Source organism: Mya arenaria, chromosome 6 (genome assembly GCF_026914265.1).
Source record: "Mya arenaria isolate MELC-2E11 chromosome 6, ASM2691426v1".
NCBI classification, from domain to species: Eukaryota; Metazoa; Mollusca; class Bivalvia; order Myida; family Myidae; genus Mya; species Mya arenaria.
Window position 1 is genome coordinate 71825408 of NC_069127.1, and position 15198 is coordinate 71840605.

A 15198-nucleotide genomic window follows, 5' to 3' on the forward strand; every position below is an offset into this window, starting at 1 on the left:
CATCTACCATTATCTTAAATAACTTAATCAGAAATGTTAGGGTAAAATGGTACCGATCTCTATTGAAATACTTCATGAACTATTTTCAAAGTTGAGTGGTAAAGCTATTGATTGTTATCAACTTATCATCAATTGTGACCTTGACCTTAATCCAGGGTCAAACATTTACCATATGTTGAATCTACACATTGCTCTCTTAGTAGTTACAAGTGGTGGCAAATATAGCGTAGGAGATACTGAATGTAAAATTTCATTCCAAAGCTTCTGATCAGATTCAATGTATATGATGCAATACCCCACGATTTTTTAAGGTATCATAAATGACATCTCCTCGCATGCCCACAATATCCACCATGAAATAGACCGTCTGCAGCCTATACTGAGGCAGGGTCAGATGTAAAACGAGGTTTCAAAGATCAGGGAGATACCTTTTTTCATATCACATTGCATACTACAGCTATGCCCTATGAAAAATAGGGTTTACCAATAACATCCAAGAACAAATCATTTACTACTATTGAATACTATACATCCTCAGATATATAGGGTTATACAATACATGTGTTCTCATATAGTAATACAGAACAAAACGTTTCAATGGTTTATTTTTATTAGTTTACTTTCAATAGAGAAAGAATACACGTGTCTTACTGTCAAATCAATTTGCTGAAAATAGTGCAACAACAATCGTTGTCCTTTTCCGACTGAAAAGCTCTGCCAGAAGGTGTATTTACAGTTCAGAGGTGTGGTCAAAAACAGGCAAACCAGCAAAGCCAATCCGAGCCGAGATACAGTGCTTTAGTCAGCTGGTTATTGGCATTTTTTTCAATTTTCTTTCAAAAATAAAAACTTGCTACTAAAAACAGTGCATTAATAACTAAAACTCATCGTTGGTGTAATGTAATCAAGTAGTGTTTGAGTAAGAGAGTTTTTATACATTTAATAAGGTTACCCACTGCTTACATGAACAAAAATACATAGAGGTGTGTAATTATCAAAAAGCACAAACATTTCACCATGACAATCAGATTTATTAAAGTCAATATACCAGTAGTAAGTACATCTCTGTTTAAATGTTGCATAGCGTGGTGTCTCTCCAGTGTTTGTGAAGGCCAAACTCAGAGGGAAGCCAGCTCGACAGCTTGAGGGGCCCATGCTGAGTTGCAAACCCACTTATTAAGGGGGATTCACATTCCTTTTTTATGCACATTTATAGATAAAACAGCTCAAAACAAAATCCTTAAACTTTCATTATGAGGTCCGACTACTATGGCCACATCCTCTAGGCCGCCAAGCGAGCACTTAAAGGAGTTACTGCCCCCCACAGCACTGGATGGACTCCACTTAACAAAAAACAAAACACATCACGAAAAATTATCCATATAATATATAACCTAAGTTAATTAACTAAAAAAACTAAATATAACACAGAAAACCTGGAGATACTTCCTTATAGCACAAATCTTCCATCTACAGCCAAACAACCAATCACAGCACAGCGGTATTTAGTTCATGGTATTCAGTTCACTTCATCAGTTCTGCATGCTATTTAGCAGCAGAATAAATATCTCCAGATTCTGTACCACTAACAAAATTAATACACAGCTTCATCGCTTTCAGATAATATACCTTAAACAACCATCACACTTACATACACACACCAATGCATCATAAACATTGCATGATCATTATTTATACAAATCTATCTAGCAAATACATATGTGGCAATATACAACATTTTTCTGGCAAAAATGAATTTGATCACATTAGAATGATAGGGGGATACTGTACAATGATAATTGATTGAACACAATCATCTCAATAAAAAAGAAAACCTTTACTATTAATTTTACCTTAAGGGGATATTTTACAATGATAAACCTAAATTATTATCAAGCACCTTTACTATAATCCTAAACATTGTTTTCAAAATGTTAAAGTGCAGTACTTTATTTCAGATTGAATAAAAGTCTCTATTCACACTTTGGAAGAATTGAATATGGAAAATCGCAACAAAAAATGACAAAGCAAAAATGAATATGCATTGTATGATACTAACCTGCACCAAGACATAAATAGACGCCAACTGTTATGATAACATTTGCGAGACTCTTTGACATTCGTATAACTCGCATGTGAGTGTACTTTTTTCTTTCATTATTTGTGGGTACTTGATCATACCACTGTTTGCTTTTTTAGAGAACAAAAAGGTTGCATTTTGGTCCCGTAGGTTTCTTGCAACATAGTTTAACCACCATATTACCTCTATTTCACACATTCAAGCACTATCTTCTCTTGGGTAAATAAATACAACATAGTCCACAATCATGAAACAAGGATTCAATTAACAAAACTGGTATATTAACTAACAATCTAAATAAACCGGAAGAAGAAAAATGAATTAAGCGAATATATAAATTCCTAAAGTGGATTATAATATAAAGGCTATATCACAACTTTGTTCTTAGAGGCAAACACACACAAGCATAAAACACCAGATTATATCTAGCCAATAACAAAACCCAAATTTAACTGATTATTATTCATACATAGTAGCCCAGTTGGTGTTGTTTTTGTTGGGGTTTCAAACAGAAAGTACAGAAATATGGTTTGTTAACCGTCGCAAAAAAAGCATACATAAACCTATTTTGCAATTGCATATAAAATTAAAAACTGGCACTTTCGATAAAAATATCTTCTTTTCTAAATAAGGTAATATCAGCTTCTTATCACAATACACCAGGCTTTTGTAATCACAGAATGTGGTATTATTATGACAAGCAATCAAATCATGGAATACAAGTGAATATAATCCATCTATCGGTATCACCTATAAATACAGTTGGAAACATGTTACTTTATATAAAGAGAAGGCAATTTTAGGACTCTGCTTGAAGAGTTTAACATGTGTATCCCAAGCAGACTTTATAAATAGACCTGAACATGTGGGTATGAAGCCTTGCTTTAGAACAGTAAAAGCTTGAGTTCACAGTCATAACTTGTATTTAATTGTTAGAGTCAAAGTGCATCTAAGAGATAGGTAATAACAGAATGATGAAACTGAATAAACCGGAGCACAGTTTGCTCATGATCAAAATGATATAACCTATAACTGTAGTGTAAAAATATCAGCTTGCCAAGAAGTCGCATAGAAATGTTTGTGATAATGTTGTATGGAGTGTCTTCACTATATGCAGATATTCATATTTCAGATAAACCAGTCTGTAATGGGAAGTCTTGCTACATGCAGATATTTATAAACTAGTCTATAATCTAGTCTCCAGCAACACTACATAGATTCAAACTCGTCCACTCTCTTTTTCGTGTTTCCGGCTCGGATCTGTTTCAGAGTCTTGTACTTGTCACGCCCCTGTTTCACGTTCTCCGCGTGTAGCGCATCGTTACGTGTCTGTTTGGTGTCGTCTTTCTTCTCGATCAGTTCAGCCTCAAGCTCCTGTAAAACATTGGGTCATTCAAACTTTATGCATGATTAACTTTCTTCAACCCTACAGAAATTACTTCATGAAATGGTTGTTCCCCCTAACACTGTTTAACAAACTGTAATTGATAACAGCTGATTAACTATTGATATTATGCCTAGTGAAATACAACCTGTAAGGTGAAAGGTGAACACCTAAACTTTTTTCTTCAAGAGACAGTGTCACAGTGAACTTGGACCATACCTTAAGCTGTTGCTGGAGTCGCTTGTTCTTCTCAATCTCAATCTCCCGATCCTCCTCCGGTCGTGGCATGTTCTCCATGTCATCATACTCCTGCATCTCTGCATCTATAACATGGAGCAAACATGGTTTGTAATAATTTTATATATATATATGGTGATTTTAATTTAGGTTCCCTGTCCCTGTGCTGTCAAGAGCTGGCATATTTACTGACTTCCCTGGTTGTAACATCGCTTATTAAGCTAGAAGTGCTAAATGCGGTGTAAAAATCAAGCCTCTAAATATTTAATAGGATATGACATGTTTCATCCTAAAGTTTGATAATCATTTGAAATATTGACCCTGTAGATCCAACACAACCCCCACCCCATTCCACACATAACCCTGAGATTATCCCCACTCTCATAGCCCAGTGGAATACTCACACCCCTTAACTTAACCATGAGGACAACCATCATAAAACACTACAGACAACCCTTCCCCACATATACATGAAGACCCCGTCCCTCACATAACAGTGAGGATCATCCCTGACCCCTAAAATAGATGGGAAAATGCTGTTTATACTTAACTCTGAAGACCCCTAACTAACAAAACCCTGAGAACCTCTTTCAAACGACCTCACATAACCCTAAGGGCCCGACCCTGTTACACGTGCACACATACCTCCATGTTCCTCTTCATCCTCTTCCTTGCTCTCCTTCACGTGCATCTCCTCCATGGCCTTCAGCAGAGCCTCTTGGTCTTGCTGTGCCTTATCCCGGGCCTCTGCAAGTTGCACCTGCATGTCAGACATCATGTTGTCACGCTCCGCTAGCTGGCTCTCACTCTTCTCGATCTCTTCCTTTGCTGCCAAGTACTCAGCCTCCTGTCGTCAGAGAGGAAATGTGTAAATAAATGAGGATTTATGAGCAAAGGTATTTGCACACACGGGTAGACACGTATGCCATCAACCTATCATCCACACATTTAAATGCTTCCAGATAATGAAAATTTTAACTTTTGTTTTCCTAAGTTATATTACATTTATTTGATTTATCTATTTCATAAATCACCATATTTACAGCCTCTTAGTCTTTCAGTGCAGCACATATTATACAACCACATAATGTACATTATGATATTCCAAATCATCCATGCACATTCGTTGCTCCAAAAAGTGGAGATTAATTGCAACAGAAGTACGTACGAGTCTCAACTTCTCCTCGACATGCATGTGTTCAGCTTCCTGTAGGCGAGCCTCCAACTCCTCAGCCTTGCGTCTCTGTTCGGCAATGTCCTCCTGGGCCTTGTTGTAATCATCTACAACCTTCTCCAGCTGTCCGATACGGCTGTTGGAATCCTCCAGGGCTGAAACACAATGGCCAAGCATAACTCCTATGCTATATTTAATGAATTTAACAGCTTAATTTCATTCTTTATTGTGTAAAGGGTGCTTCAATGTGATTGTTAGATTGTTCAAAGCTAAAATTCCATGACCAGCATAAACCCCTAGAAATATCTTAGGCTCATCAGAAATATGAAAACAGTAGTACAATAAAAATGTAGTGTAATTTGTGGCTTTAACAAAGGTTATAAGACTACCAGGGATTTGAAATCTGAAAGAGAACAAATAGGATGACCAGCATTTATATTTAATCCTTTGAAATAAGCAAGTATTTTATTATAGTTTCAGACACCTAAAACCTGATTTGGATCAAACTCGAAATGGATCAAACCTAGGACCACTTGAGTGAGAGGCGGGCGCTTGTACCACTTCATCATTTCAGATTGCTTTCAACAGGAAGTATGTACTAGTCTGAGTCTATAACACGACATGGAATCACCAACACTTCCATATTAAATTCGAACTTGAATGATGAGAACAACATGATAATTTGTATACTGTGAAGTGTGTGCTGTTGAGATTCTTCAAAGGCCTTCATTAATATCTTGATATACAAGCAATTACAAGCATAATGGTCTCTCATGCTTTTCCTAAAGTACAATTACTACAATAACATCAACATTCCTTAATTAAAAACTGATTTGATGTGATATTAGTAATTACACTATATTAACTGATTCTTTTAAAAAAGATCAATTGAAGGCCGTTATAAATCCCTCATGATATTAACAGCACTTACAAAATCTGGCTGATCAGTCAACCAGTAATTAAATAAAAAATACAAAACAAGTAAACATTGGCAGGACACGATCATACTCTTAACCAACCAAGAGTAAAGATAAACATACTTATTTTTTTCTCAGTACAAGGACATACAATTTCACATACGAAAAACATTTCTACTCTGTACCTTTCCTATTGCGTTCACTCTCCTCCTGGTATTTCTTCAGCATCTCCTCGAGCTCCTTGCGTTTGTTCTCGGCATCGTCACGCTTCTGTCTCTCAATGTCCAGGCGGGCTTTCTCTGTCTGTTTCGCCATCTTGTCCTCCCGGGCCTGTGCCTTCATCTGCTGAACCTCTGAAAACCGAAAATACAGGAACATTAGGGTAGTCATTTACAGGGACATTATGGAGTAATCCTATGAACATGGAAATATAAGGGCATAATGCGGGAAACATGGGTACATAAGGGCATAATCCGGGAAACAGGGTGACATCAGGGCATAATCCAGGAACTATGGGGACATTAAGGCATATTCTGGGAGACATGGGGACATTAGGGCATAATCTGCAAAATTATGGGGACATAAGGGCATAATCTGGAAAATACAGGGACATTCGAGCATAATCCAGGAACATTGGGACATAAGGGCATAATGCCGGAAAGATGGGCACATTCGAGCAGAATCCAGGAACATGGGGACATAAGGGCATAATCCGGGAACATGGGGACATAAGGGCATAATGCGGGAAACATGGGGACATAAGGGCATAATCCGGGAACATGGGGACATAAGGGCATAATCCGGGAGCATGGGGACATAAGGGCATAATGCTGGGAACATGGGCACATTTGAGCATAATCCAGGAACATGGGGACATAAGGGCATAATCCAGGAACATGGGGACATAAGGGCATAATCAGGGAGCATGGGGACATACAGGCATAATGCGGGGAACATGGGCACATTTGAGCATAATCCAGGAACATGGGGACATAAGGGCATAATCCGGGAGCATGGGGACATAAGGGCATAATGCGGGGAACATGGGCACATTTGAGCATAATCCAGGAACATGGGGACATAAGGGCATAATCCGGGAGCATGGGGACATAAGGGCATAATGCGGGGAACATGGGCACATTTGAGCATAATCCAGGAACATGGGGACATAAGGGCATAATCAGGGAGCATGGGGACAAACAGGCATAATCCGGGAACCTGGCATAATATGGGAAACATTGGGACATTCGGGCATAATCCAAGATAATGGGAACATAAGGGCATAATCTGGGAAACATGTGGACATAAGGACAAAATCTGAGAAATACAGAGACATTAAACCATAATGTGAGAAACACAGACATTAAGAAATCATCTGTGAAAAAACCTTGGGACTTAAATGATAATAAGGGAAACATCCATGTCTGATTGATACACACCAAAAAACTATGTTTTACATAGATCAATCTTATATCAATTTCTAACACAATATTTAGTAGACAAAGTCATTACCTATGGTGTCTGGTTTACGTCTGCGCATGTACAATTCATGGTTGCCCATACATAACGCCAATATACGCTTGTTAATTCGTAACCGTGGAGCATAAAACACAAAGTCCTACAAAGAAATAATGTTATAAAAGGAATATTAGTAATGATGACTTCAAAATAATGTACAAAACAAAAACCAAACAATTAGAATAAACTAAGAATACAAAATTGTTCTTGTGTTTTGAAGATTTGAGAGCGAGAAAGAACATCTAGCATAATTTAATTTATAACATTTTTTTGTAACTCCAAAGCCTTTCACCACACACGTCAACGCAACTGGGATGCTTAGGACAACTGGGAACCAGCTGGGTAAACTTTTTGCAGAAGGAACACTAACAGGAACTGGACAGGAATGTATTTTGCATGGAAAATTGACCATAGACAAATCACCTTTGCTTAAATATTCATCACTGTTGAATAGTATGTCTAGTCAAGATGTATTCTTTCAACCAAATGTTATGGTGTTGTATTTGGTGTATAGTCCATTGACCTAACATTGCAATGCCATAGACATAAATAAAAACCTCTTTAAACCTGCACTCTCACAGAATGACTGCTTTAACATTTTTTTTTTAAATTTGTCTCAGAATCAGCTGATTTTGGCATCAATTTAGTCATATAAGATAACTATATAAGATAACTCACAATAGAACAGATCTCAATTGTTAGAAAAACAGCCAGAAATATAATGCATTAGAAACGCTTTAAAACATTAAATTTTGACCATAAATATGAAAAAAATTATCAAACCTTTAGTCAGCCTTCGTATATCACTGGTTTCCAGACATTTACACAAAAATTGGTTCATTCCAAGGCAAAATTAAAAAATTGTCAAAAGGGTCGATCTGTGGGAGTGCAACTCCAAAAGATGGCCTGAATATGGTCAATTTTGAAGGACAATATTGATGGATAGTGTAATAATGTTGTGTTAATGAATACAACATAATTATAATCTTCGTAGGAGTATCATATAATAATTATAATATAGATTTGAAATATACATTTAGGACTTAAATATATACATGGTACACTATACATTGAATATCAGGAATTAAGTGAAATATTATCGTGAGAAAATAAGTGGTAATTTTTTATATTAGTCTAAAATTATCCTTCATGCAATTAAAACGATTGTTCGATCTTTTTAAAATTGAAATAGCATTAAACAAGAGGCCCAAAAGGGCCTATGCTCTACTGGCATGGCTCTTTTGGTCATTTTCGATCCAGAGCATGTACGTTTGAGTAATAGGCAACAGATATATAGTTCACTTTTAGTGTTTGGGTTAGCTAAAAACGCTGCACGTTCAACATCTGAGGACAGGAAGTGTTGTAAGCAGATTAGTTGCATGAGCTATTTTAATATGTGCCAAGTAAAGGTAATCTGAGGGTAAAAAATATTTGCTTTCAAAACCGTACTCATCGTCAAAATTTCATTTCTGTAGCTTTAAAAATAAAAAGTCGGTCAAAGGTCAAAGTCAAGGACATCCGAGGACAACATTAATTCTTGTTTGCAAAACTGTACACATGGTCAAAATTTCATTACTGTAGCTTTAAAGATTAATAAATAAGTCAAAAGGGGTGGGGCCAGCTTTTGCCCAAGGGGCATTATTTCAAATGTTTTCAATTGCATCATATGATGCTCCACAACAAATATCAAAGGTATGGGCCTTGTGGTTTGAAACAAGAAGATTTTGAAAATATTTCTTAAATAAGTAAAATTGTGACACCAAGGGCAGTGCCAGTTTTGACCCAATGGGAATAATTTGAACAACCATGGTAGTGGACCACTAAATAAAGCCTTGTTCAAAATAGCAAGGATTTGCATAGCGGTTTCAGACAAAAAGGTTTTTAATTTTCCCAATTTAAAGGGGAGGAGGGGGGGGGGGAAGTCCGTCCCTTACGAAGAAAAGAGAACTTTCCCTGGGCCTCCGCCGAGGTCGTTTGCATTTGCCGCACTGGTACTGACCAGTAATGACCCCAGGGGCATAATTTGAACAAACTTTCACAAGCAATTGTGACTTTACATGTAAACTTGGCTAAAAATAGACTTCGCTCATGTAGACTTGGCTAAAAATAGACTTAGCTTAAAATAGCATTTTTTATACTTTCAAGACCCATAATCTAGGCATGCATGGGCAGATCTGGCTGGTTTTCAAAAGGAACCAAGTTCTAATGGATATCTAAATACTGTACAAGTTTCATCGAGATACAATCAAAACTGAAGACTGTATCATGTTCACAAGCAATTGTTTACAGACGAACTGATATTTTAATACCTTCAAGGCCCATAATCTAGGGATGCATGGTCAGATCTGGCTGGTTTTCTAAAGGAACCGAGCTCTAATGGATATCTAAATACTGTACAAGTTTCATCGAGATACAATCAAAACTGAAGACTGTATCGTGTTCACAAGCTAGTTTTTACACAAAAGCATTTTTTTATACTATCAAGGGCCATAATCTAGGCATGCATGGGCGGATCTGGCTGATTTTCGAAAGGAACCGAGCTCTAATGGATATCTAAATACTGTACAAGTTTCATCGAGATACAATCAAAACTGAAGACTGTATCGTGTTCACAAGCTAGTGTTTACACAATAGCATTTTTTTATACTATCAAGGGCCATAATCTAGGCATGCATGGGCGGATCTGGCTGGTTTTCGAAAGGAACCAAGCTCTAATGGATATCTAGATACTGTACAAGTTTCATTGAGATATAATCAAAAATGAAGACTGTATCGTGTTCACAAGCAATTGTTTACAGACGCACGGACGAACATACTACGTACACATTACCATCGCATAAGCTCTTCTGGCCTTTGGCCAGTAGAGCTAAAAATTACCTTTACTGGCGATGCTATCAAAATTCAAAAACTGAAATGCTTCCTGTCTGTCAATAACAAGTTGCTTTTAGAGGTAATTGAAACACAACTATTGCAAAAAGACAAATACATTTATCTCAGTTATTTTGAGTATTTACATTGGATCAATGATAAGAAAGAATATGCAATGAAAACTCCAAGACTTCTCATAAAATTTACATCTCAATTTCTTTGAGTGTTTTCAAAAATGCTAATAAATGTCAAGTTTATGTAAAAATCAGCATCCTGTCAATAATTAAAGAAGATGTTTAATTCAATAAGTGTTCTAGGATTGTTAAGGACAGTTTGTTGCAATACATTTTCCAAGCATTATAAAATTATTAAAATAATTTGATGTCGAACAAAAAATAACAACTGAATTAGGATCGTGCATTACCAGTCTTGGAGTTCCATATAGTGTATTGGTGGTTAAAGCAAGCTGCATGTTTCTGGTTATATATAACTATATCTTGACTTCGAGCCCCGGGCTCAACACTTACTGGCGCCCTTCTATCAATGGGCTTTAGGATAAACTTTTTGTCACTAAATGATATATTTCTAATTTCACTCCACGGAAATCCAACTTTGGGCGTTAGTCTGCAAATGTACATTTCACAATGATGACATTACAATAAATTGCATATTAAAATGGCAAACTAGAGTTAATACGTACTACACTACTGTGTAAGACCTTTCAACAGAGTTACAAGCTTTGAAGAAGTATTTTATTATTTGCTAAGAAGTCAAGAAAAAGACTATTTGGGAAGATGTATCTTTCTTTACTTATCCCTTATGAAATTTTGCCCAAGTAATGGTGTGTTTTTCCTGGTGATGTTGTTGACGTATGATCTATGTAAGTACCACAAGGAATGCAAGTCTGTTGAAAAGTCTTGTGATCATGTTGACTCAAGAGTTGACCTTAAATACTTTAAAATTATTTTTGTTCGTGGGACACCTAGTTTATAACATGGGTAGGGCAGCCCACATATTTCATATCTTGATAAAATATTTGTGTTATCAACATGGTGATAGTAAGTTATCTCAGGAATAGAGCAATTTTCTAATTCAGTTTCAAATGTCATCATGGAGTTATTTTTTCTCCAATTTTTCATTACTGAATTTGTAACATTATTCTCATTGATGACAGAGAATATCTCCAATTGTGTACAAAAAGGCAAACAGCTGCATATAGTTTGTGCTTGATAAATAAAAATAGCATAAAATCATCATGTCAAAGTCGTGAGTCAAACTAGACCACACTACCAAACACACCAGCCCTGAATATGACAAAACCATCATGTATTTACTTACAGGTGCTTTCTTATCTATTGGTTTAATGACAAACTTTTTGTCGTTAAATGATATGTTTCTAATTTCACTCCAAGGGAAGCCAATTTTTGGCGTTAATCTGCAATAGAAATCTTTCATATCAAATATGCTCTAGTTATGAAACAATTTTATTTTTTAAAACTTTATGGGAAATATCAGTCATCGAAATTAGACCTTTGTGTATATTTAAGCTCAAATATTTAAACTAATGCTTGCCACAGGCCATGCTAAAACGGAGATTTGAACACGCCCCGAAAGCATTGTATCAGTGCATACTTCTGGGCTAGTGCTAATTTCGACCACTGGAATTTACGTTTTCTATTTAGGTATTCATATATAATATGATAGAAATTATATATTTTAAATTATTACTAAATAATGTTATCATGCATTTGTGAAATTATCACGATCTTATTCATATATGATCCATTAATCATAACTACTAGGATACAGTTTTATCATGGAACAAAATCATAAATGTAATACAATCACTACAATGCAGTAACATTTTCACATCTCAAGTGTATAGGAATTATAATATTCTTGTGAAAGAAGAAGTAGGAAGACTGTTAAATGAAATAATATCATAAATGAATATCACAAGTCTTATTCACAAAGCATCTTTAAGATTTTTTGCCTTGAAATCGACAATAATCTTTAACCAATTTATTTCACAAGTAGCAAATGTTTGGTTTACAGTACAGTATCAAAATAGATTTATGTTACCATTATTACAACCAAGAGAGCTGAGGAGGGTTCCCAACACTCGTCTTTTGTTTTGCAGTCGTCTTTTGTTTTGCAGTCACAAATGGTGCATTAGTCAATATAAATTATTAAAGTCAAAGTTAATGATTTAGGCCAGGCTGTACATTTGCTCATTGTCTCTGATATAAAGTTTAATTTGAATATCTTGAACAGTCTTTGAGTATGGCCTATGTTAAAGGATTGGCATGTACTGCAACAAAACAATGCCAGGACTATCACAACCAGACTTTTTTTCTTTGAAATATTAATTTAGAATAGTAAATAATGTAAAATATCGAAGATTTTCTTAAGATGCTAAATGAAAATGGCTCCCGCGCAGCATCCAATATCTGGACGGGCGACATTTACTAGACGTGGGCCAGCTTTACCAACCCTTCATACTGTCCTGACATTTGAACTCCCCAGACAGACGGACATACCATACCAAGGGACACACTCACCTGTCTGAAAACTCGTAAACATTGAGACCAAGTGCGTCTACGCCGAGCAACAGATCTGTTCCCTTTTTGTTCTTGATTTCAAAGTAGTTCACGCCATACATCTCCAAGTCCTGGGCAATCTTCAGGTACTCCATCATCGCATCCTCTCTGGAAAACAAACATTTTTCTATGAATAAACTGATAGGGAAAGGGTTGGGAAGTGTTATGGATATACTCAAAAAAAAAAAAAACTTACACAGCATTAAAATGTATTGTATGAAATGTATCTAGCAAACCCTTCTTTCCCAGTTTGAAGTCAATATCACAAGAAATTGACCTAAAAAAACGTTAAATAAAGGTAAAGAAGCAAAACTTGTGTAAGTAATTCTGTATCAAGTATTTACTTTTATGATGGTAAACTTCTCCCATGGACGGAAGTGTCAAGACAGCAATGTTTTGAGAAAACTTTCATCAATGATCAACCATAAATAGTTGCCATGCACGGATGATTCAAGATTGTTTGTGTTTTTTTGTTTTTTTCTTATTTTATTTGCTTTTCAAGTCGACAAGAATTACTCACTGATCATACATCAACACAAACAACACCCAGCCGTAGCATTTTCTTTCATCTGTCAGCAGTTACAAGTTTGGAATGTAAATAGTATTACCACTAGGTGGCGTGGAAATGTATAGAGCATCAAATACAAAATACCCCAATAGATCAAAATAGAGTAAGACTAGGTTTTCTAATGAAATGCTTGCATAGTCTCCTTTCATTGTGAACAAATGCTTGCATAGTCTCATTTTCATTGTGACACAGTGAAAATAAAGTGTGTAAATATAGACCAAGTGGGTTAATTCCCTTGACCAAAGGACCAAGTGGGTTAATTCCCTTAACCGAGGGAGTTCCTTAGACAAAAGGACCAAGTGAGTTATTGCCCTTGAACAAAAAGCCAAGTGAGTTATTTCCTTTTACCAAAGGACCAAGTGAGTTATTTCCCTTGACCAAAGGACCAAGTGAAGTATTTTCCTTGACCAAAGGACCAAGTGAGTTTCTTAGACCAAAGGACCAAGGACAGTGTTCAATAAGTAGTTCGAGTAGAAGATAATTATGTTTAAATTGATCCACACGCTACTAATTACACAGCAAAAGCCCTGCATAACCATTTAGATTTGAGAATTAACAAATTAAAAAAACAAAAACAAATGCACACCAATATGGTACAAGGGGCAGATAATAAACAAAGGGACTGAGAACACTGTTCAATCAAATCCCTTGACCAATGTGATATCTTGACAGTCTATAACCAGGTCATGTCCCTACATACCTGAGCATGCTGGTGTGCTCGGCATACCAGTTCTTGATTCTCTCTTCCCACTGGTCCCGGGTCAACTTGTGCTGGGAAAACACTCTGAAATTTGTATGCATCAACAGTGAAAACAGCTAATTTGACTGCAGAAATTACATACGTTTTTATAATGTTTAAAACAGAGTTATTTTACTTTAACATAACACGTTAATATTGCTATATTGTTGTTAATTGAGGTACAGTGGAAACTCACTAAACCGGACAAGGTTCGGACTGGGCAAAATTTCCGGTTTAGTGAGGATTCCGGTTTAGTGAGGATTTGATGTACGGAGTAAGTTTACTTAAAATATTAACCTTTAAAGGGAAGTTGAAAACTGGAATAAAATGAAAACACATAAAGATAACATTTATTTTACATCAACAATGGTTCAAGTAACTTGAAATAATGCATAGAATATACATGCTTGTTAAGTATGTTTGATAGTTTAATTAGCGCAGCGCTCTAATTTGATTCAATAGTCTTCAGATAAAACAACCCTCCAAAATTATCACTTAATAACCGTTTCTAGTTATTTATTTTCTGCAACAAACAAATTAATGTTTCAATCAATTTTCTTTTCACAAGTTTGATTATCACGCAGCAGTCAATCAACAGCGCAATCATCATTATCGATTATCGAGTTAACACAACATCAGAGGTGCAATATTTAACAACGCACCGGCTGTCAAAACAAAGTGACAAAGTGACACGCGATTCGCGAATTCCTAATACACAAAACCATTTTGACATGTTTGAACAAATATACGTCCGGTTTTGTGAGGTAAAATTACGTTGACAACTAACAGATTTTCTCGATCTTTTGTCCGGTATCCGGAATTCCGAGGTTCCGCTTTTGTAGGGATTATTTTACATTGAAAATAGAAGGGGAAAACCGGGACTCTGAAAAAAGTCCAGTATCCCCAGGATTCCGGTTTTGTGTAGATCCGGTTTAGTGAGTTTCCACTGTATCTTCTTAAATTTATGTATTTGCAAATGGACGACAAACAGAGGTTCAAAGGCAAGGCAGTGTTTGACCTGCATTTGTAAATTATAAATACAAAAGCTGAAATTAAATTCAAATTTGCAATGCACAGTCAAGATCCAAATTCTACATATTTATTTGCTTTGAA

At 36.0% G+C, this 15198-nt stretch overlaps 1 protein-coding gene across 2 annotated transcripts in view; it reads right to left on the bottom strand.

The window, feature by feature from the left end:
- Nucleotides 1-587: 587 nt before the first annotated feature.
- LOC128236631 (radixin-like) overlaps nt 588-15198 on the bottom strand; it is a 33862-nt gene continuing 19251 nt past the window's right edge. Inside the window, exons 7-15 of one of the 2 annotated variants that reach the window (XM_052951613.1) lie at nt 14047-14130; nt 12740-12886; nt 10706-10802; nt 7305-7410; nt 5978-6145; nt 4870-5030; nt 4347-4548; nt 3684-3787; nt 588-3454 (exon numbers count right to left, since the gene is read on the bottom strand). In XM_052951613.1, the coding sequence (XP_052807573.1) occupies nt 3290-3454; nt 3684-3787; nt 4347-4548; nt 4870-5030; nt 5978-6145; nt 7305-7410; nt 10706-10802; nt 12740-12886; nt 14047-14130 (1234 nt within the window). In that variant the 3' untranslated portion in view covers nt 588-3289. Of the gene's footprint in view, nt 3455-3683; nt 3788-4346; nt 4549-4869; nt 5031-5977; nt 6146-7304; nt 7411-10705; nt 10803-11516; nt 11614-12739; nt 12887-14046; nt 14131-15198 lie in introns of both variants that reach the window. The other variant, XM_052951612.1, reaches the window with a different exon arrangement.